At 51.6% G+C, this 23439-nt stretch overlaps 1 protein-coding gene across 7 annotated transcripts; it reads right to left on the bottom strand.

The window, feature by feature from the left end:
* Positions 1–10: 10 nt before the first annotated feature.
* Positions 11–22941, bottom strand: ABCC10 (ATP binding cassette subfamily C member 10). Of its 7 annotated transcripts, none has more exons than XM_042938849.1 (22): positions 22881–22935; positions 19699–19870; positions 16117–17335; positions 14559–14786; positions 13782–13938; positions 13389–13498; positions 11688–11767; positions 10866–11037; positions 9378–9476; positions 8793–8982; positions 7938–8015; positions 7584–7778; positions 7029–7182; positions 6654–6843; positions 4314–4657; positions 3856–4025; positions 3206–3366; positions 2622–2875; positions 1311–1456; positions 1118–1215; positions 767–879; positions 11–463 (listed from the first exon to the last, which is right to left on the bottom strand). In XM_042938849.1, exons 1-22 carry the CDS (start codon positions 22933–22935, stop codon positions 310–312), a joined length of 4539 nt encoding a protein of 1512 aa, XP_042794783.1. In that variant the 3' UTR covers positions 11–309. The 7 variants fall into 7 exon arrangements, with proteins under 7 accessions (XP_042794783.1, XP_042794784.1, XP_042794785.1 ...); XM_042938850.1 differs by lacking the exon at positions 22881–22935 and adding an exon at positions 20117–20368; XM_042938851.1 differs by lacking the exon at positions 22881–22935 and adding an exon at positions 20175–20368.
* Positions 22942–23439: the final 498 nt, after the last annotated feature.

Below are 23439 nucleotides of genomic sequence, written 5' to 3'. Positions count from 1 at the left end.
ATACACAGACTGTAAGATGGAAATTTTATCAAATAAAACTCTGAAAGTGCACGTGGGCTCCTTTGCCAGAAAAACCTGCCTGGAGTCCCAGCTGCAAGATGGCCAGAGCAGAGGCCTGGCTCTGGGGAAGCCTCAGGACTATGTTCCCCAAGAAAGCACAGTTTCCAAAGGAGAACCCAGGGTCCCCTTTTCCCCTCTGGGAAATGAGGGAGAGGTAGAGCCACAAAGGACAATGTAAGCAAGGTGCAAGCCAGCACCTCTGTACCTGCTCAGGATAAGACTGTGGGACGGGGGTCAGGCTCAGGGCCCTCAGGGAGAGGAGCGGGATCCCTGGTGGCTGCTCTGTAGCAGCTGCTGGAACAGTGAGTGGGGCTGGCTGCGCAGGGCGGCAGGGGAGTCCAGCTCCGCAACCCTCCCCGCTTGTAGCACCAGCACCCGGTCAGAGTTCAGGATCGTGTTGAGCCTGTACGGGAGAAGGTGGTCAGTGGGGAGTGGAGGACAAGGCCCTAAAGAAGAAAGCTGAGCTGCTTGTCCCTCCTGTTGTCCCCTGGACAGCACAGGTCTGCCCCACAGGCGTTAGCTCCTGGCTGGAGATACCCTTGGACAATGTGTTACTATATAAAGGGCCTGGAGAACGAGGAGCTGAGATTCACAGGGGATTGGAATCTCCAGAGCCCTGAGCCCTGGGGTCCCTGAAAAGAAGGGAGGCTCTGGGTTCATGTCACCATAGTCCCTGATTAGATTCTCACTCTGGATGCGGGCACACCTGTGGGCAATGGTCAGCACTGTCTTGTCGGCAAAGCGTTTGCAGATGGTCTGCTGGAGCAGTTGGTCTGTCTTCTGGTCCACACTTGCCGTGGCCTCATCAATACACAGGATCTGGAACATGTGGAGACGGTTGGGGAGGAAAGGGAGGAAGAGGTTTAGCGTTGGCTCCGACCTAAGCACCATCCCTCCTGGCCAGGCCCAGCCCAGCCCAGCCTACAGATCCCCCACCTCGAGCTCTAAAAGGAAAGCTGTCTTAGTCTCTCAAAACCTCTCCCCAGCTCACTTCCTCACCCTGACTGTCCCCTCCCTTCTTCTGGGCCCTCTTAATTATCTCCTCCTATTGCCTTACCTTGGCATCCGTGAGGAGAGCCCTGGCCAGACACAGCAGCTGCCTCTGCCCCAGGGATAAGCTCCGGCCTCCCTCACCCAGCTCACCATCCAAACCACCTGCAAGGCACAGCATCCTCACTCCCAGGTCCCGGGCCTCATCCTGCTCCCTCCTTGCTCCTTCCTACCACCACAGGGTAGGACCTAGTACTCACCCATGGACATGATCACCTCACTCAGGTGGCACTGCTCCAGGGCCTGCCACAGGGCCCTATCCTCATGCAGGCCCTGGGGGTCCAGGTTTTCCCGAACAGTCCCACTGAACAAAAAAGGTTCCTGGGGGATGACAGCCAGCTGGGATCTGGGGGATAAGGTGGGGACAGGACATGGAGTCCTGACTAGAGATGTGGCCACTTCTGTTCCTAGCACAGGATTTTAGCTAGCCCTTCTGGGAAAGTTTGGGGCAAGACCCGAACATAACTCCCACTCTGGTCCCGAGTTGGCCAGCCACATACTTAGATCTGTGCCAGTGCTATGAGGAATATCAAAGACATCCAAGGCCTTGACTCTAAGGAACTTACATCTTACTGAGGTACAAGACACTGAGAGCAGGAGTGAGATAAACTGTGTGGGCCTGACTCCAGCAGCCACTGGGGCAGCAGTGGCAAGGAATGACTAGAGTGTGAATGGGTAGGGGACACTTCAAGGTTGGAGGTGGGCCTGGAATTGGGTCCTGAGGAGCTATATGGTGGAGCTATAAGATAAGGCCACCACAGGTAAGAGAAGACAGGAAGAGGGGTGCCTGGGTGGCTCAGTCGGTTAAGTGTCTGACTTCAGCTCAGGTCATGATCTTGCGGTTCGTGGGTTCAAGCCCCATGTTGGGCTCTGTGCTGACAGCTCAGAGCCTAGAGCCTGCTTTGGGTTCTGTGTCTCCCTCTCTCTCAGAAATAATAAACATTTTAAAAAAAATTTAAAAAAATAAAAAAGAAGACAGGAAGAGCATAGCCAGGCCTTGGGATCAGTATTGGACTTTAGAAGACAGAGCTGCCCTACCTCATGCATACCATGAAACCCAGCAAAAATGATACTAGGTAAACCTGGAGGTTGGGGGTAAGGAGATGATTAGCCCCAGAAGAGGCCACTTGTGGCTAGGGGCAACTGGCCCAGGTCTCGAGCTGTCCCAAGCACCGCCTGCTGAGCATCAGAGCTGAGGGCATCAGTATGGGGCACTGCCCTTGGTAGGCTCGGGTTCAGGAGGCACAGACTGGTGGGTCTCAACCAGAGGCTATGTGCTGGGAAATAGAAGGTGAAGCTGGAAAGGTGGGCCTGGGTCAGACTGCAGACCTTGAGACCACAGCTATAAGTCTGGACCTGATCACCGGGAGCTCGCCATCCTCACCTTCTTGCCCTATGCTCCATCCCGCCCCTGATTGGCCCTGGCCACCCCGAATTGATATATAGCCTTCCTAGCTGGACCTTCCTCCAAGTGCCAGTAGTCTGGTTCCCTTCTTCTCTCTCCCCCAGACCTGAGCTCGGCCAGCTCCAGCTGGCTGGTATCCACACCGTCCAGCAGCACTCGCCCCGAACTAGGTTCCAGCAGCCGGAAGAGCACCAACAACAGGGAAGACTTGCCAGAGCCCGTGCGGCCCACGATGCCCAACTTCTCTCCAGGCTGCACGCGGAAGGTCACCCCATCCAAGGCATTCGGCAGCCCTGGCCGGTACACCAACACCACATCCTGGAACTCCACGCTCCCCTGGGTCAGCCAGCCGATGCCCAGCTGGTGGGTCCGTGGGTGGGAGAGAGAGGGAGACAGGTGAGGTGGAAGAAATCAGGAGGAGGAGGGGCAATGGAGAGTGGAGAGAAGAATAAAGAGAAAGGGTTGGTGCAAGAGGAAAGGGCGCATGCCACAGAGACGGGGCCCTCTCGATGGGCACAAAGATGAGGGAAGCCGTGAAGAATGGGGGATCACATGGGGACGTGAGAGGAGCTGAGAAAGATAGTGAGGAAGGAAAGGAAAGGAAGTGGGGGAGAGATGGGGCATGTCAGGAGGGTAGGAGGGTCCTCTAGGGTTCCAGTGCCCAGGCCTGGGGTGGGGATGCAGGCCTACCCGTGGCAGCTGGCCCTGGGGCTCTTGGGGTAGGTCACAGGAGTACTCCTCCAGTCGCTCGACGCTCACCAGCATGGTTTCTGTCTGCGTGAAGCTGCTCACCAGGCCCGAGAGCAGGCCCGTCAGGGAAAGTGCGTAAGATAGTGACAGGCCCACCAGTCCTAGGGGAGAGGAGCACAAGCCACTAAGGGATGCCTGCACACAGGGGTGCATGTGGAGCAGGGGTGGGGCAGAACGGGAGAATTTCAAACCACGGACTGTGGGCATGTAAAGGAAGCCAGCAGAGAAGCAGAAAGACACCAAGACCTAGATAGGAACCACAGGAGGCTGGCCACAAGGGAGCACAATGGGCCTGGAGAGGCTGCAAGGGAAGACCATGGAAGATGGGCCTGACAGAGTGCTGGGGATGGGGAAGAGCAGGAAAGGGGTGAAGATCAGAAGACTCGGTTCTAGTCCCAGACCCACCACCACCTGGGCGAGTTTCTCCCTAGGACTTAGTTTCCTCAACTCTACGATGCAGGCAATGAGAATCACAACACTCCTCCCAAGACCTCTGGGTGGGAGGTGAAATGTTGGTGGGGAGAGGTCTGGAGTGAGGGGACAACATGCTTCTGAGGTGAGAGTGAAGCTTCTGAGGGGAGAGGTGGCACCTGGGTTGGCGAGGCCCTGCTGGTGCTGCACCAGGGCGATGCCCGCGATGGCACTGACCACTGTGGCCCCCATGAGCTGCAGCCGAATGTCCAGCCACTGCATTGCGGCACTGGCAGCAAACTGGCACCTCTGGTTTAGCTCCAGGAGTCTCTGGTTCTCCTCTTCAAACCTGGTGAAGGCCAGGAGGGAAGCAAGGCCACTCCATTGTTGCACTGACCCATCCAGACTTCTTCCCCGAAACACGTCTTTCTTGGAGCTGATCTACACACCCAAAGGCCTCTCCTCAGGGGTATAGAGGGGCCAGTGTTTGGCCTCACTATCCCTTTATTCTGTTTCCTTCCTCTTTCCCCTAGGGCACTGCACCCACGTGCCCTTCTTCTCAGGGGTCCTTCTCCCCTCCTTCGGCACCTCATCCCTCCCCCACTTCCCGTGGCTGGGAGAGGCAGACTTCATACACCTGTGACTGGCCCCGGCGGCCCGGAGCACTGCGAGGCCAGCCAAGGTGTCGGCCAGGTGGGTGTAGAGGGGAGACAGCGTGAGGCTGCTCAGGCGCCGCAGCTCCCGGGACGAGGCCCTGTAGTGGCGCTGCACGCGGTAGTAGAGGATGCTCAAAGGTGGCAGCAGCAGTAGCAGCCAGGGCAGGCCGGAGCCCAGCACAGCCAGGAGGCCCAGCAGGCCTACTGCGTTGGCCAGCAGGATGTTGAGCATGAAGGGAAGGCTGTCATCTGCACAGGCCACGTCGGAGGAGAAGCGATTTAGGACCCGGCCCGCGGGTGTGGACTCGAAGAAAGTCACTGGCGCCTGGGAGAGAGGGTGTGGTTGCACAAAGGCAGGGCCTGGCAGAAGAGGGGTTGGGAACAGCACTGGGGGATGGTGGGGTGGGGACAAAGGCCCAGAGTACAGAATAGGAAAATGTTCCCAGAGTTTGGGGGCAGAGAGGAGGGGCATGTGGAGCTTGGAGGGAGACTACCCCAGGGTGGGAAAGATACTATCCCATCCCTCTGGCCAGTGGTGACCCTAACAGGCTATCCTGGCCATTCCTCTACCTCCATGCAAGACATACCTACTCCCCTTTCAAGGGCAGGGAGCCAGTCTTTCGCTAGAAGACGGGGACTTCAGGCCAGTGAGTGAGATTGTTAGATGTCAGGAGGAACATCCTGATTACCCGTGGGTGCACAGAGTGATAAGGACAGCAGTCAAAGTCAGTATTATCTCATGGCTAAGCATTCGGATTCCAGCCCTTCCAGTTACTAGATGTAACTGGGAGACTCCAGGCAAGGAGCTTAATCTCTTAAAGGCCCCTGTTTCTCATCTCAGAAACAGGGATAATAACAGAATGGCAGCTCCCAAAGCTGCTGGTAGGATTGAAAGCCACATACAGCAGTCAGGTGCTTAGCACAGCCTGCCTGGCCTAGAGTAAGTGCTCAGCAACCACCAGCTGTTTAGATGGCTACTGTGAGGGACTGTCTCAAAGACAGCCGGTCCCTTTCCTCACCTTCTCCATCCCCCCAACTCTCTGCCTTTACTTGGGGAACAATCCTCTTAGGGCAGGGGACTAGGGCAAAGGACTTTCAGAAGCACCTCCTAAAGCCAGTTTATAAGAAAGGAATTCTATCACAGCCTGATGATGCCCTGCTCTTGGAGGAGAGGCAGAACAGTGGGCAGCTACTCCCTGACAGGCAACAGGAAGACCTATGTAGTACCCGGTTCACGGCCTGGCTCTTCACAGAACTAGGTTTGCCCAGGTAACTTCACTCTCAGAACCTCAGTTTCCTCACCTGCAAAATGGGGATAACAGTACCTACCTCACAGGGTTATTATGAGACCCAGGTAACAGACATAAAAGGGCTTTATAACAAGAACAACATCATTAACAATAATTACTAATTGAGTAGTATGTGTCAGGCACTATTCTAAGCACTTTCCATGCACTAATTTAATCCTCGTAAGTCTACAGGGTCAGCAACAGACTAGATATACACATAGCAACAGGGATCAATCTTAGAAACAGTCCTAAATAAAAACTGTAAGAAATGTAAGAAACTGTAAGAAACTGTAAGAAATTTATAAAAATGCTGGCACACAAAATATACGCATTTGCAAAAAGACAAACACAAAGATATATACTGGGGCACCTGGGTGGCTTAGTCGGTTAAGCATCCGATTCTCGACACTTGATAGCAGCTCAGGTCATTATCTCCCGGTTTGTGAGATCCAGCCCCACATTGGGCTCTGTGCTGACAGCTTGGAGCCTGCTTGGGATTCTCTCCTGCTGTCTCTATCCCTCCCCCATGCACGTGCTCTCTCTCTCACTCTCTCTCTCTCAAAACAAATAAACATTTAAAAAATTTTTTTCAAATCCCACAAAGACACATACTAACTAACCACACTTAGAATGGTTGCTTATCAAGGAAAGGACAGAAATGGAAATAGGGTATGCAGATAAAAGGGAGCAGATAAAAAAAATTAAAAAAGGATCTTTCATGATCTAAGGGGTGTCCTATGTTCCATGAATAACTCCGGCCTCTGCACTTGAAGTCCAGAAGAGAAGTGACTCTGAGAAAGATTCTCTTCTCCCCATTTTACCGATGAGAAAGCTATAGGCTTAAGTAACTGGGTCTGAACCTAGGTAGATGCTCTCCAGGTGTAGAAGGCTCTCCAGGCCTTCTGAGTCAAGTGCTGCACCCTCCTGTGAGGGCTATCTTTTTCTGAGGACTAGGAGGTAGGATGGGGCCCCAATGGAGCCTAGATACTGAGAGGGCTCCCTCATGCCACCCCCACCCTCCCATCCCCTCACCATAAGGACTCGACGCAGCAGGCGGTGATGCAGGGTGGCGGCCGCTCGGATGGTGCCCGCTGCAAAGAGCACTGCCCGGAGAAGGGTGCAGAGGGAGTTGACACCGGCAATGGTCGCATACACGGTGAGGTAGAAACGGATGTCTGAAGAGCCATTGGGGGCAGCTTTCGGCAGTGGGGACACTGAGGTGCTGGGTGGTGAGGACGGGGCTGTGGGTAACCAAAAGTAGGGCCCCCCAGGGGTCCCTTCCCCTCCCCCATGCCAGCTCTCCCCACCAGAAGACACACCCCTGGAACACCAGCCCCCTACCTCTCAAGCCCTGCCTGGCAACACCTCAGGGAGACTGCCAGGCTTGCTCTAGCCCCAGCTACTCACTAGAGGCTTCCTGGGGAGAAGAGGAGCAGCTGGGCAGAGAGAAGCCCCATGGATCCTGGGCTGCTGGGGGCTGGTGCCTCCTGGGAGCTATTCTTGTCTGCCTTCAGCTGAGAGATCCAGTAGGAGAGCCACCAGTCAGCAGCATTCCTTGTGGCTGGGTGAGGATTGGGAGGGAAAAGCTGTAAGTGAGACCCATTCTTTTGTTCCCTTCAAATACCCCCTTCCTCTGCCCTGGACTCTGGTTTTTACTCTTCTTCACCCCCCTGGCCCTCCTCACCTTGCAACTATCCCATGTCCTCCTCAGTGTGCCTATCACCCTTTAGCTCTGAGGAGTGCATGATCTGGCATTTGCAGATTCGGGGCTAGTTGGGGGGTGGGGGGGTGTGGTACAAATCAGAAGATGGCCTCAGAGTATACCCCTCCTGCCCTTGGGACTCTCTCAGCTGCTGCCCCTGCCTGGTGAGTCTCAGGGCTTTGTAAGTATCCGGACAAAGTGATGGCTGTGATGGGGACCTTGGTTGTGCTGGGATGAGGGGCTCTGGGGTTCACTCCAACCTTGCATGAGCAGCAACGAGAGGAGGATAGCTAGGGCCAGGCCCTGGCCGACGGCCCTCCAGTATGCTTGGTACACATGGAAGGCCACAGCACCCTCCTTCTTGCTTTCTTCCTGCAGCAGGCGGCCACATGTGTTCCTCTCCACTTCCAGCCCCGCCTTTGTTTTCTCCAGGTTCTGACCAGACTGTGCTGTGGCTGTGAGGATCAGAGAGGTGGGGGGTGGGGATGGGGGGTTATGTCTGCAGGACAACAGTTAAACCTCAGGGTTGCAGACGGGCAGGGGAGCTTTGAGGAAAATGTAGCTCTACAGTATGGTGGTGACAGGCAAGCTCTTTCCTCACCCCTGAGCCATACCTGAGTCAGACTCTTGTCCATCCTCAACCCAGGCTTTGGGGACAGCCTGCACCAATGGCAAGATCTCAGAGGGAGGCCCTGGAAGGCAGCAGGGAGATCAGCATGGGGCTGTCCTGGGTATGTACTCTGCCCTTCTCAATGCACCTGCCAATTCACTTCCCGTTCTCTTTGGACCCCTTCCCTGACCCTCCCTAGCAGGGCCCTGCCCTGGACCCCCAGACTCTGAGCAGGACCCTCAAGTCCATCTCTCTGTGTCTGCAGTCCAAGCAGCACAGACAGAAAATGTTCACCCCCAGGACAGTCCTAGCCACCCATGAGCACTCTTCCAGAGTCACCTCTCCTAACTACAGAGCTTTCTCCTCATGTCACATGAAGTTTCTAAAACTCTGGTGGAACCTCATTTCCTCCTGTTTCTCTCCTAGTGAACTTGCAGACGGTCATGTCTCGCTGGATAATAATCCATCAGAGGTGGGGTTTTTGTTGATTTTTGTTTGTGTGTATTTTTAATAAAAAGACTATTCTAAACCTGATCGCTTTCTCTTCTCAAAGGACAAGAGTGTTCTCAGAGATCCTGGGCCTCTGTGTTCCCAAAGCACCCAGTTACACAGCCCAAGTCCCAAATCCACTGGCATTGCGCCAGCGTGCTCCTTTCTCTCTTCCTCTCTTGCCTCACACCAGTTCTGTGAAGCCAGGACAGGGTCTTTCATGAGACAGAAGGATGACAGGGGCCCAGGCCACACACGGAGGAGGTAGCAGAGTCTACATGTAACAGTCCACCTGCCCCTGTTCCCCTGTTACAGCTGGGCAGACGGCTCTCTTCCTTGGGTGGGCTCCCACCCTTGTGGCCCACATTACCGGCTTGTACGAGGCGCCCGGCCTCCATCAGCAGCACCACGTCCGCCCTCTCCAGGTACTCGATGCGGTGGGTGCACAGCAGCCTCGTGGTGTGGCTCAGCACTCCCAGGATGCACCGATGCAGCAGGTGGTTGGCCACATCTGTATCCACAGCAGCCAGAGGGTCATCAAGGAGATAGAGGTCCTTTTCCTAGGGAGAGGTAGGGGCACAATGGGCACCAAGTCCAGGTCCTCTGGTTAGAACCCAGACCTCTCCTAGGACACAATCTTGAGGTAGAGAAGACAATTGAGAGGAACTCTAGGGGTTACCCTTAGAGCATAAGAGAAGGAGGTAAGGCCTGAGGGTGAACTTCCCTCCAGTCAAGCAAGGCCTGTGCTCACCTTTGCTGGGTCCCAGCAATTCAAATTACACAATGCTTTTTAAAGGGCCTTTAATTCTGCCTTCAATCTGCAAAAGGGGGATGGGGTGGCCAAGGGCCCAACACCTCAGGAACATTAAGTAAAGAGGAAAGAAACCAGATGCTAATGAAAATATCTCCACCCCCCCTCCCTCCAAGACTGCAGACTCCCCTATCTTTAATTTACCTGGTAGACAGCACGAGCAAGGGCAATCCGGGCCCGCTGTCCCCCGCTGAGGGTCACACCCTTCTCCCCCACCTCTGTCTGGTCCCCAGCAGGCAGGACCTGACAGAAAAGGCCCCCCAGCACTGGTCAGTGGGCTCCCCAATACCTTCTACTCCATCTCTTTGCAGGGAAGAGGTAGAGGGGGTCAAGAGAGCCAGGGAGCTTGAGGAGACTTGAATTTGGGGTGAGCGAGCCACAGGGGATAACCCATAATTCCAATAATCCAATCCCCATGACCTCATGAAGTTGGTATTTTTTGTCTCTCACAGATGAGACCAAAGTTCAGAGTAACTACCTTGCCCAAGGTTGTTCCATAGCTCGTAAGTAGTAGGACATGAATATAGATTTTTAACCACCCTGTCCCACTCACTACCCTGCCTTTTTAACAGGCAAGGATGATGATGGGCAAAATCAGTGTGATAGCTTTCATAGGTTTTTCCAGAAGGAATGAGAAGGAATGTACCCCAAGTCTTCCTGTGGCCTCAGGAGTGGTCTCCTTAGCTAAGGGATACCCATACCAGAGGAAGCACCTGTGGTCTACCAGACAGCTTTTCCTTCTGAGGGAACAGCTTTGTAATTCATCTTTTTTCTTAGTGCCTAGAACAGTTCCCAGTACCCAGCAGACATCTGAGAAATGCTTGATGTAGAAACAAATGATATGAGGCACCTGGGTGGCTTAGTGCGTTAAGCATCTGCCTTTTGATCTCAGCTTAGGTCACCATATTATGGTTCATGAGATTGAGCCCCAAGTCGGGCTCTGTGCTGAAAATGCAGAGGCTGCTTGGAATTCTCTCTCACCCTCTCTCTCTGTCCCTCCCCTCCCCCAAAATAAATAAATAAACTAAAAAAAAAAAAAAAAAAAAAAAAAAGGAAAAAGAAACAAATGATACATGGGCATAGGATACCCCATGGTCAATGTTAAAGGTCCTCATTTCCAGGGAAGTTCCACATTTACCTGGACAGGGTAGTGGTGATAATAGTCCTACAGGGAACATGGGATTGAGTGGGAAAGTCACAGGAGAAATCTGGAATCTCATCCCTCTAAATTTAGTACATAGGATATAGGGGATCTAATGGACTTGCCTGGAGTAACCTTGACTCTCTTGACTCTCTTAAGCCTCTCTCTAAGTGGGAGGTGGAGGAGCCTCTTGAATCAGAACCAAACCTATGTAGGGCGAAGCCTGAGAGGGAACCCTCCCCTAGCCTCAGAGGCCTCAGGGTTCCCTCAGTGGCTGTGTGGAACACCCCATCACTACCACGGCTCTGGGTCCTACACGGAAGGGGGAACCACGCAGCTGGACACTCTGGGAGGACCAAACCTAACAGCCAGTCTTTGGTTAATGGTGCTTGAGTAAAAGCAACCCCTTCCCAGAGAAGCAAGTCTCTGACTTGAGGTATCAGGGACATGGGGGAGCAGGTAGCCAGGAGGTTTCAGGGCCAGGCACTCACACTGAGGTCATCACTGAGGGCGCAGGCCTCTAGCACTTTCTGGTACAGCTGGGCATCAAATGTCTTCCCAAAGAGAATGTTGTCCCGGATGGTGGCAAACTGGATCCACGGTTCCTGGGTCGCCAGGCCAAAGCCTTTGGACAGCCCCCACACTGCCACCTGTCCATGCAGCCTGCATAGAGCAGGGCCAGCAGCATGGGGAGCCAGCTCCCACTGGGTCCCTCCATACCCAGCCCCTGCCCCCCAGAAGCTTCTTTAGACTGCCATCAGTCTAGAAGTCTCTAGACTTCTACATCAGGTCCCCCTTCATGTCACATGGGTCTCTGAATTGGCAGCCACTGAGGTTGAGGCGTCCTAATGAGGCTGGGGGAGGGGGGTCATTCTGGTCTGGGAAGGGAAGAAATTGCTCTTTGGGTACAGCCAAGCAGCTGTCAGATCTGGATGTGCTCAGAAGCTCAGAGGAGAGCATGGCCACCACCCTGCACTCACTCATTCTCATGACAAAAGCCCTTCTTTCATACTTCTGCTCCTCTCTGGATCCCTCCCTGCATAACCACATTTTCTGAAATAGCGGCTGACGCAGGATGTTTCCATTTATTTCTTCACTCACTATTATACCACTTGCAACACTTTGGTGTGATGATTATAACTCACTTTCTTGACTGCCTTTCCCTTTCCAGACTGAAAACTCTCCCAAGAAAGGACAATGTCTTGTTCTTGGCATCTCTGGACCCTAAAATGGTGTCCACCACATGGCAGGGGCTAGGCAAGTGTCTGCTGAAGGTCAAAGCTGAGGACAGCGGGGCACTAGAGGTTGCTCACCTGTGGAGCTCCCCAGCAATGGCAGCCAGCAACGAGCTCTTCCCACAGCCCACCTTCCCCACGATGCCCACCAAGGCACCCTGCAAGGAAGCCAGACAGTAAGCATCAGGTCTCCCTCCTGAGGCCCTGGGCTGCCAAACATTCCACAGAGGGTTCTCTCTGGGCCCCCACTAGTCTGTAAGGAAAGAATGTTCCAGCCCTCAGGCTGAGCTATGCCTCAGAGACACTGTGCAGCACCTAGAGAAGTACAGTGCTTTACTCCCCACTCAGAGGAGTGATCAGTTTCACTGTCTGTGTGAAGGGCCTCTGGAGAGAAGCCAGAGAGTGTGCTAGAGAGAATGGGAGGAAATCTGCCCAGAATTTCCAAGGAAAGGTCAAGGTAGGGAGCCCAGAAGGAGAGGGGAGGGGAGGGACTCCAGGCTTTGGGGCCTGGATGCTGGGCTAACTATGTCCACCTGTGGCTAGACTTCTGCTATCTCAGAGTAAAAGGCAGTACTTTGCACAGATGCCCATTTCTGTGATTTACAGTTTCAAATTTTCTGTTCTCCCTTCATTTCTTAGTGGTAACATACATTCATGGGGCTATCTCCCTGCACAAAAAGGAAAAAAAAATCCCTTTTTTAAAGAAAGAAGTGGAGCTCTCAGAAGCTCTATAATGCCCCCAATCTGTCAGCCAGTATTGACCCGTCTCTGAGTGGCCACCAGACCAAGCTGAGACCCTCCCCTGGGAATTCTCCCTCTTTCTGGCTTAGCCTGTAAGTGGGAGGGCTGTCTGCAGTCACATCTTCTGCTCAGTGGAGAGCAAGTCCACTGAGAGAAGCAGGAGGCAGATGAGAGTAGTAGACAGAAGGAAAGTTCTAGGAGTTGAGTCCTGGTTCTGGGTTGCTGCTGAGATCCAGCTGCATGCATGCCCTTGGATTCTGCAATTCATCTTTATATCCTCATTATAAATTCCTGTTTGCTTAAGCTAGCTCCTGTTTCTATGACTTATATCCAAAAAGCCCCAACCAACACATTAGTAAAATTCCTTTGAAAAATTCCAGCCTTGTCTTGCCTGAACTAAGAAAAACAAAATATACAGCCCATGCCAGAAATGTGAGCCAAATGTGGTAGAGACTAGAGAATGCTGGGTTGAGCTGTGGGGCAAAGGGTTGGATAGGGGTCAGAAAAGAGTGAAAACTCAGAAGTTGGGTAAACAGAAGTCACTGTCCTGCCAGGAATATTCTTTCAAGTGTTTGTCTGAAGGTGTATGCTATGGTGTGAGTCACAAGGTGTGATTCCTTTTCACCAGGATAATAGAGGATTATCTACCCTCTTTGCAAAATCCTTCTCAGAAGAGACTCCTGGGCCTCTCCCCTGGTCCCAGCCTGGGGCAGATGCTGAATAAGCTCTGGGGTCTGTTCTCAACTTGCTGGCCTCTGAGGGACAATGGAGAGACAGACATACTTGTTGGCCTGCACTAGGAGGATATACCTATCTAAAGACCAGGGAGAGAGTGGACAACTCTGAGAAAGCTGTGTTAATGGGAGGGTGGTCAGAGAGAAGTGTAGACCTGCTCACCACAGCCCCTTCAGTCTTTCCCTCAGTGATTAGAGACGTAGGCCACCTAGCTACGACTGGCACCATCCTTGCTTATCTGTCACTGAGTCCGCATCTCTCTCATTCATCTGGGGACTCCCCTAGGATGTCTAACCAACAAACCTTCTTCACTTCAAGGTGACTGATGAAGGTCTCCTGGCTCGTTCCAACTGGGTCCCAGGAGAACAGGGCTTCATGCAGCTCCAACACCGTAGATGGCGCTGTGGGGGGATCTAAACAGGGAAAAAGGCACTCAACTTGGGATTCTAATGCACAATCTACCTACTTGGGGAGGGTAAACCAGGAGTGTGTCATTGGCTTGCTTGTCTTGTATCTACCTGCCCAGTGCTAATTCAGCCTATCTTGGTCTGAGGATTCTCCCCCAGGAAATGGCCACTTGCTCTGCCTGGGTTCTGCTGCCTCTGGCTCTTCTTGCCAGCACCTATGTACAGCATCCTCGGGGCTACAGTTCCCTCCTCACCGTGTGCCAGGTTCTTCCCTTCAGCTTCCCATTACCTGAACTATAGTAGGCTTGGGGGTTCTGGTTGGGAAGGTCAAGGAAACGCTGAATCCGGTCCAAGGACACTTTGGCCTCCAGGAGGCCATTAATCACCCAAGGGAAGTTGTTGAGGGGAAGAATGAGCATGCGCACCAGTGCCAATGCCGTGAACACCTAAGTAGGATAGAAAGGGGATGAAGCATCACCTGAAGCCCAGGAGCTATCTGAAGGCCTGCTCTATGGGTGGCCTTGTGGACAGGTGTGTGGACGGAAGAACAGGGCAGCAGCAGCAGAACTGAGGGGTTGGCTGGAAAATCCTTGGGTCAGAGATGGCAAAGGTAGTCACTTCAGAATCCTAGAAATCCCAGATGTTCCTCCAGGGATCCAGGTTGCACCTCGATAAGCACAGAGGCCTGGCACATTCTGAGACCCTCTCAGAATTTCTAAGGACAGACATCATCTGGCCCTGGCCAGAGCCAGCACTACATCATGGACCTTTTGTGCCCAAGTATCAGAATGGGGATCAGGGGACCTAACATGGAGACTGGGCCTGAAGTCAGAGAAGGAAGAGAGGAAAAAAAAGGAATGCCTTTACAGAGGAGAAAGGGTTATAGATCTGAGACCCCAGAAACTTCAGAGAATTCCCGCTTGGTTAGAAAAGGGTAAGGCAGCCAGGGATCCTCCTTCCCAGTAGTCCCAAGGGTCTGAGCCCACCTCCCAACTCCATTGCAGTCTCTGGCTGCTGCCTCTCTCCACACTGTGCTACAGCCATCCCCTCCTTCCCTGGCCCTTACCTTGGTGGCAGTGAGCTGGTGCCCCATGAGAACATAGGTGATGAAGATGACGATGGAGATGACAACCGGCAGGGCAGCCCACAGGTACACACAGGCTGCATCCAGGTATTTGATGACCCTGAGTCGCCCCAGTTCTCTAGCTCGACAGGCCTCTACTCGGGCCCCTAGGGCCTGCTCCCACCTGAAGAACTTGATGACTCGAATGCCACTCAGCAGCTCTGTCATGAGCTAGGGATAGAGACCAGAGGGCAGTGTGAAGTGGAAATACTGCTCATGTGTGTCCATTCTCCTCTACCCAGTCTTCCCCAAGCTCCTAACAGAGGAGGCCAAGTACTCCAAGCTCCCAGATACTCTGTACTTCCTAGCCCTGGTTTTCTTCCCACCTCAGCCCTAACTTGAAACGCTGCCTTCAAATCCCTTTCAGCCCCGAGTTGCTTCCCCTGCCAGTCTTTTACTTCTCCTCCATGTGTGCTCCAGCAGGGAATAAGTCAGAGTTGGAATCCCCCCACCTTCCTAGGAGATGAAGTGATAGAAACTACAGGGGTGTTACCACACTGGGGTAAAAGCACTCCTTCCATGAGATGAGGGACTAAGACTACTTCCCAAAGCCAGAAGAAGATGGTTTCAGGAGCTAGTCACCAGTATGGCCCATGGCTAGAGTATACAGGTGTAAGAGGCCACAACAAAACCCAGGGTCAGACAGGCCAACAAGCCCAGGCAAGATGGGCAAGGGCCAGATAAACTCTTTGGATCCCAACACTCACACATCCCCAGCCTGCAAGCCAGGTTGGCACTGGGAGTCTTCCCAGATGGTGCTGGAGATCTAGTCTGTAGCTGTCATGGGTAGGGGAAGAGGCCCTGGGCCATAACCAACTATGAGAGTCCTCCTCCCTGTTAGCACTCCGAGCTACTCCCAGAAAAGGCTGATAACTATGCTGTGTGGAGCTCCAGGCCTGCCATCCCTCAGTCACTGCAGAACCCAGAATTGACTTAGCCAGACCCTCCTCACCTAGCGTTGGTCTAGACCGAAGACTGACCTACTCCCTTCCCCACAACCCACCCCTTAGAGGTAGCTGGGGTTCTCCTAGGCCTCTGTACTATGGCTACGGGATGGTCTGTGCCCTTAGATGAGGAGGCAGGAGGCTCGGGTCCTAGCACTAATACTAAAAACCCATTTGGTCCAGACAGGCTACTTCCTACCTCCTAGGATTGCTGTATAAGCTAATACTATAGTATTACTAATGGGCCCTGTTCATTTAGTTCACTTACTTTGTGACTTGCCCTGTATCCAGTGTTACCTAATATAATTATGGTCATTTCTTAGATGAGGAAACAGAGGCCCAAAGAGGTTAAGTGACTTGTCTGGTATGATGAAACTAGTAAGTGGTAGAGTTGGGATTTGAACCCATGTCTGTCTTTCTCTAGTCTGAGCTCTTAACTTCTAGCTCTTAGCAGTCTGAGATCTTAACGCCCTCAGGCACTGTGCATGGGAGGACCTGGGGACCAGGATGCTGGGCGGGGTCTCCGGATTGCTGAGGGACCCCAAGTAGCCCCTCACCTTAACCCGCGCATCCTTGTGCTGTAGCATCTCCTGGTTGCTGGCCATGATGCGGGTGGCAATCACTTTGTTGACAGGGACCAGTAGCAGTGCAACGATCAGACCACCCACGAAGGCCACGCCCACCTGGTGGTGCAGCAGGTAGAGGGTGATGGCCAGCTGCAGGGGCAGGCCCCAGGCCTCATGGAAGCTCCCAGCAAAGTTGAGTAGCCGCTCAGAGTCGGTACCTAGCAGGTTCAGGGCCTCCCCAGCAGGAGGGCGTCTGGGCCCCAGCTGTAAAGCCTTTCGGTACAGGATATTCAGCACAGCCCCCCGTGCCTGAAGTGTCACCTTCCGTATCTCGTACCCATACTGATTCTGCAGCACAGCACCCAGGACAGCCCCACCAGCTAGTGCCAGGGCATAGAGCAGGCCATTGCTTAGTGGCTCCTGCCCCTCCTCTAGGAAGCCCACCAGTAGGGAAAGCAGCAAGGGCCCCGAGAATCCCAGCATGGTCCCCACCAGTTTTAGCAGTCCAAGTGCCAGGTAGCGCTGCCCAAAGGCCCCATACAGGGCGCTCCACAGCTGGGTCCCTTCCTGCCAGCATGCTTGGAAGACTCGAGCCAGGTAGGTGGGGTGCAGCCTGTGTGGAAGGCGGCAAGTGTCCTGGGGCTGCCGTAGCTCTCCACGGGCCCCTCGGGACAGCAAGGGTGTCAGCCAGGCATAGGAAAAGCGTGACAGCCAACTCTCCCCATCTTCAGCTATCTCAGGTTCCTGTTCCTGGGACAGGAGGGGCTCCTGGGCCCAGGGCTCCCGTGGCCCCCCAGGGACTGCCCAGCCCAGTCCATAGGCTAAGAGTGCAGCCAGCTGCAGGATGAGAAGGCATAGGCGGGATAGGGGTCCTGGGAGAAGTGGGGGCAGAAGTGTGCCTCGTTGGCAATGCCATAACAGGGTGAGCACTAGGGCTGGGGCTGGCAGAAAGGCAGCCAGAGCCAAGGCCAAGGGTCCCCGGGAGTGGCCATGAGGGGAATGAACCAACACCCACAAGGCCAGGCAGTGGCTGGTCCAGGCCACAGCTGCCACGCCCCCTGCCAGCACTTCTAGCCCTATTGGCCCTGGGCCTGCCCCTGGTGGCAAAGCAACTGGAAGGAGGTCTAGCAGTGGAAAGACGGAGAGCAGGAAGGAAGCTGCAAGTCGGAGCCGCCAGCCAGGACTGCAGTGCAGGATGTAATCTGGATTCCTAGAGACAAGGGGGCAAAAGAAAAGGAGGCACATAATGGCCGACTGAGACCCAGACATTAAATCTAATAACTCACTTACCTAGAGGTAGTCAGTTCCCTTTCCTGCCTTGTACACCTTATTTCTATCCCATTTTACTCTGAAATTCAGGGCTTTTCCTCCAGGAAGTCTCCCTGTCACAACCTAATCCATTTTCCAATCTACCCATATAATTTCTGACCATTATTTTGCCACAGAAACTAACAATTTTTAGTTAAGGTTGTGTGGAACATGAAGACTAATTAGAAAAAAGAAAAAAAAAATCCCAGGAGCACCTGGCTGTCTCAGTCAGAAGAGCATGCAACTCTTGATCTTGGGGTTGTGAGTTTGAGACCCATGTAGGGTACAGAGATTACTTAAATGAAAATAAAAAGGTTTTAAAATCCTAAATTTTCACACAGATAACAACCAAGGAATGAGTATTTATTTTTATAAAATTATCTACCTAAAATAACCCTTAAATTCACCTGAAGCACTATTAGATGAACTTATATATGGCTTCTACACTCTTATACTATACCCTAAATTTTATGAAGCCTCAGAATATTCTACTCTCTGTCTTTCCAGTGGTTGTAGAAGGTGGTATATATCATATTCCGTGACTCCATTTGCTGAAGAAAAACATCTTTTTAGTTTTGTCTCTATCTTCTTGGCATGCAAAAAACAGTTTTAGCAAACAAAAGGGTGATCTGTCTACACTGAAAACCAAGTACAGGATAACACACCTGTAGCAGTGAATATTAGAATGCCTTGAAGGTTCACACAGTGAGGTTAAATCTATTATTCCCTTTGTTAGCAAGGCTGGATTACTGAAAAAGTTTAACTGTAGATTAGCATGCTTTGGATTGCCTCTAAAAAGTCCAGCTAACCACAGCTATGTGGTGTGCTTTATATCGGAATATAAGTCAACCTTTAAGAATTTTATTTTCTAAGATGTGGGGACAGAACATTGGGCCCTTGGAGGTCCCAAGCTGGCCATCAGCCAGTCTTAACACCTTGGGCAAGTCTCCTTCTCTCTCTGCATCTCATTTTCATTTCTACAGTGAGCAGTAAGGAGTCTGGACTCAAAGCCCTCTAATGTCTTTTCTTGTCTGAGATTCTGGATCTCTCTAAACCTTTTCAGCAATGTACAAAATGTCTGGTTCTTGCCTGCTCCTTAGACTGTGAGTTCCCAAAGAACTGTGTTTAATAGATACACCTCTGAGCAGGCTTTGGATGTCTGTGCTAACTGACTAACCCTCTCTAGACTTCTGTCTCATTCTGTGTAAAATACAAATCAAGAGTCCCCCCTGCCCCCCCCGACCAAGCAGATCCCAAATTTCTCCTCCTGAAGGGAGAGATTCATAAGCCCTGACTGATCTTGGATAGGGACACATTCCATCTATCAGACTAGGGACTCTCAACGGCAGAGACTAGATTTCTCTCCTGCCTTGTCAGTAGCCAGAGTAACAGTAACTTTAGACATATCTAGTCATACAGGAAATAAATACAAAATCAAAGTGGGTTTGGCACTTGCACCTTAGAGACCCAAACCCAGAAAGACTAAAGTTTTGATTTTGCTCTTCTCTTCTACTAACTGCTTCCTCTCCAGCTGGTTACACATGCCTCTCTTAGTCTAGAAACACAGTTTTCTTTTTTATTAAAAAAAATTTTTTTTTAAGTTCACTTATTTATTTTTCAGAGACAGTGTAAGCAGGGGAGGAGCGGGGGGGGGGGGGAGGGGAGGAGAGGGAGAGAGGGAGAGAGGGAGAGAGGGAGAGAGAGAATCCCAAGCAGGCTCTGCACTGTCAGCACAAAGCCCAATGTAGGACTTGACCTCAATAACCATGAGAACCGAGCCGAAATCGAGTGGGAGGTTTAACTGACTGAGCCACCCAGGAGCCCCAAGGAACACAGTTTTCATACATGGAAGTGGTGGTGATAAACTGATCCTACAACTTCAACACAAGTTATCCTTTCCGTCTAAAAACATTGTTCACTCAATTATGCCTCCAATTCATGGCAGTTGGGTTTGTGCATCTAAAAATCTACAGAAGTGATGCTTTCTACCAAGCATCTGGCCTTTAAAAATGTACCAGGCACGGCGCTATATGCTCAAAAGCATTATCTGATTTAACTTCCCAATAATGCTATAAGGCTCAAAGGAGACCGGTAACTTGACCCAAAAGAGCCACACTGCTGCAAAGTGCTAATGCCCGGATCCTATTCTATTTTTGCCCGACTCCGGAGACCTCACTATTCTGGTTAAACTGCCTCGGATATGCGGGTTTCAGGTGAGGTCTGCAGGCACACATGGACAGATGTCTCGCACCTGTTTCTACCCACCTCGGGGTGCCCCAGTGGCAGGCACTCAGCACGGCGAGGAGCGCGTGGGGCAGGGCGCTGAGCACCAGCTGGGTGAAGCAGTGGCCCGTGGTGTCCCCCTCCCACACCGGGAGCGGCTGCAACACGCTGGTCTCGCACAGCTGGGCCAGGAGCCGCTCCATGGAGGCTTCACCTGTGGAGAAAGCCGAGGTGGAGGGAGGAAAGGTTCCTCCCAGACAGAGGGGAATCCGTGTTCCCAACGGCGAGGTCCAGGCAGGGAGCCGACACCCTGGGAGACGGAGTGGGGGCGCTAACCAAGAAGCCGGAGTGGTGTCAGAGGGCTCTGACAGCCGGGTCTGCCAGCCTCTAACCCCGCCCCCGAACCGGGACCTCCCCTCGCTTTGGCGCGGAGGCTAGACCCCGCCCATTCTCGCGTTACCTCAAAGGGAAGTAGTCTGGCTCCCCCGAGCGGGCGGATTTCTGGGCTGGTTACATACCCGACCTCGCTTTTCCCCTTCTCTTGTGTCTCTGCCCCCAGAGATCCGGAACTTCTGACCTGGAGAAGCTACTTGCCACCGGATTCCAAGATCCCGAGCACTGGTGAATGCAAAAGAGTCTGCTGCTGAGTTAGGGTGCTAGCCTGGCTCGCTTGGCACCCCCTATAGGCGGGATGACCTCTCTTGCACCCTTTGCCCCGCCCATTTGCCAGGCTTTTGCGCGCGTGCGCACTTCTCTCTGCCGCCGAAGGTCTCATTGAGCCGGCGTGCCGGCGCTGCAGTCCCACCCTGCCGCGGGTTTACGCTACCTTATTTGCATAGGAACTGATGTCAGCTCTACTGCGACGTCATTTATTCACGCTCAGGTAGAGTACTAGCTCCCATCTGTCTCCTGTTTACTAGCAGGCACGTGCATTGCACTAATTCTTAAAGCTTACAGAACTGAGAAGCACAACGTGCGAGGTACACGGACGTATAATGCCACTTAGGGATTCTTAGGCCATTTACTTCTTTACTCCAAGGCTGCATAACCTTGAGGAAGTTACTGACCTCTTTGAACTTAAGGGTTTTTTTGTTTTGTTTTTTATTTATTTTTGCCTGTACGAAGTGGGCAACAATACCAATGCCAAGGTACTACTGAGAGAGTTGAATAAAGTGTTTAGGGCAAGTGCCTTGCTTAGAGTAGTCCCACAATAAATAAATACATTTTAGAAAAGCAGTGGGAAGAACATGAACTCTGTAGTTAGATGGACCTGGATTTAAATCCTGACTCCACCAATATTTAGTAGTGTGATCTCAGTCAAGTTACTTCTTTTTTCTTTTTCCTTTTCCTTTTTTTTTTTTTTTTTTAAGGGAGATAGAAGTTTGTTGAATACACCGCAAGGGAGTGGCAAGCAGGACAGCAAAGGAAAGGCTGTCTGCCTTGGACAAGTTATTGCTTCATCTTAGTTTTATATCTGTTTATTGGGCATGGTACTGGAACCTTACAAAAGGGACACCTGGGTGGCTCAGTCAGTTAAGTGTCCAGCTCTTGATTTCGGCTCAGGTCGTGATCTCATGGTTGATGAAATCTAGCCCCACATAGGGCTCTACACCGACCGCTTAGAGTCTACTTAGGATTCTCTCTCTCTGCTTCTTCACCTCCCCCGCTCACTCGCACTCTCTCTCAAACTAAATAAATAAGTTTCTGGGGCGCCTGGGTGGCTCAGTCGGTTGGGCAGTGAACTTCAGCTCAGGTCATGATCTTGTGGTTTGTGAGTTCCAGCCCCACATTGGGCTCTCTGCTGTCGGCTTAGAGCCCACTTTGGATCCTCTGTCTCTTTCTCTTCCCCTCTTCCACTAACGTGTGCTCTCTCTCTCAAAAATAAACATTAAAAAAATTTTAATAAACTTTTAAGTAAGTAAATAAAGTTAAAAAATAGCTCAACAAATAACTATGATTACCCCATTTAATCTCAGTAAGATGCCTCATATCTCTAATGTCGGGAATTAGTGTTCCTATTTTTGCAAGTTAAGAAATGGAGATTTGCATTCCACAACCACTAATAATTAATGAATCATTTAGGCAATGATCACCAATGGCTGCTAACCCACAAAAAGAGGGACAACCAGACACTGTATGCTTCCTTATGAAAAATAAAATATTCTTGTCAAAAAATCTAACTTGAATCTGATCAAGTCACTACATCTGATTATCTACTGGCAGGAAATATAGAAGACAGTTAAGCAGTACAACAGAGGTATCTGCAAGTAGGCAGATGTTTACAAGTTTATGTTAGCCACTGTAAATAAATACATCATTCTATACAGACGCCTGAGCTAAAGTGTATTTCATTGCCTGTGTACAAAGCAGGATGGGGTGAAGTTAAGTGTGGGGATCTAAGAGCCAGAGGACAAGAGGACTCTTTTTTTTTTTTTAATTTTTAAAAAATGTTTATTTTGAGAGAGAATGAGTGGGGGAGGAGCAGAGAGAGACAGGGCGAGAGAATTCCAAGCAGACTATACTGCCAACTCACGAACCATGAGATCATGACCTGAGCCAAGATCAAGGTGGACGCTTCACCAACTGAGTCACCCAGGCACACCAAGAGGACTCTTTAGAAAGGCCACTTCTGAAAAGAGGGTAAGAGGGGTATTTAATGCTTCTGTTAAAGATTACTCTTCCTTTGCCATCTTCCACTCTAATCCATGGTCAACTTGGTGCTCAGGCACACTGGGAGGGCCCAAGTTTCCACTGACCATCTGAAGAAGGTGGTGCAGGATGTGGCTCCCTCACTTTCATAACACTCCAGTGCCCTAATTTTCCACTGAAAGCTGGGCAAAGGAGTCACCGCTCTAGCAGGATAATTTCTGACTGTCACAAACAACCAAATAATTTACATTTTCCCCGGAACACAGAGGAGGAAAAATCATTTGAAACAAATTATTTCTCCAGTCCGTATAATTTGGCCCTATAGTTTCACCTAGATTCCCAGAGAAATTTTATCCCATAGTTTCTAAAAAATGAGGCCAAGGGTACAAGTCTGTCTGCTTCCTTCTACTTTGGGGGAGTTGTTAGTAAGTGGAGTGACAGCCAGGTGCAAATATGAGGTGGAGAGGGAGAGGAGGAACTCAGTGGTCACTAGTTAATTCACAATCTGTAGAGTGGAAGGATGGCCAAATTTACACTTAAAATAAACAGACAAATAAACAAACCTTAATACTCACATATCCTAGAGAGGTCACCATACACTATGCAGGGCCACAGAGCAAGCACCAGCATTGGTCAGGAGGCAGAGCACAGTTCATGGCCTTTATTGGGCTTTCCATGGAAAAGGCAAGGCAAGGCAGAAGGAACAGTTTAGGATTGGCTAGTCTGAAATAATTTTGGTCAGCTGTAAACTATAGGGGTGGTCCCTAGTAACCTAGTACTGGGAACTGGCATGATTTAGGGTGAGGGAAATACAGTTTACCCTTGAGCAATGTGTGGGTTAGAGTCACCAACACACCCTATCCCCCACCCTATGCATAGTCAAAACTCTGCACAGGGGCGCCTGGGTGGCGCAGTCGGTTAAGCCTCCGACTTCAGCCAGGTCACGATCTCGCGGTCCGTGAGTTCGAGCCCCGCGTCAGGCTCTGGGCCGATGGCTCGGAGCCTGGAGCCTGTTTCCGATTCTGTGTCTCCCTCTCTCTCTGCCCCTCCCCCGTTCATGCTCTGTCTCTCTCTGTCCCAAAAATAAATAAAAAACGTTGAAAAAAAAAAATTAAAAAAAAAAAACAAAAAAAA

The sequence above is a fragment of the Panthera leo genome, chromosome B2 (genome assembly GCF_018350215.1).
Source record: "Panthera leo isolate Ple1 chromosome B2, P.leo_Ple1_pat1.1, whole genome shotgun sequence".
In the NCBI taxonomy this organism is placed as follows: Eukaryota; Metazoa; Chordata; class Mammalia; order Carnivora; family Felidae; genus Panthera; species Panthera leo.
The sequence above is the reverse complement of the archived record's forward strand: the minus strand, read 5'-3'. Positions and strand labels throughout refer to the sequence as shown.

What these genes read in the sequence shown, in the direction of transcription:
- ABCC10 (XM_042938849.1), bottom strand. Translation starts at nt 22,935, where the DNA reads ATGCTGGTGCTTGCTCTGTGGCCCTGCATAGTGTATGGTGACCTCTCT. An exon ending in CGGGCGCCTCGTACAAGCCG is followed by an intron (nt 8,016 to 8,792) that starts GTAATGTGGGCC and finishes GCTGCCTTCCAG; the next exon opens with GGCCTCCCTCTGAGATCTTG. An exon ending in GCCGCCGGGGCCAGTCACAG is followed by an intron (nt 4,026 to 4,313) that starts GTGTATGAAGTC and finishes GGCCTTCACCAG; the next exon opens with GTTTGAAGAGGAGAACCAGA.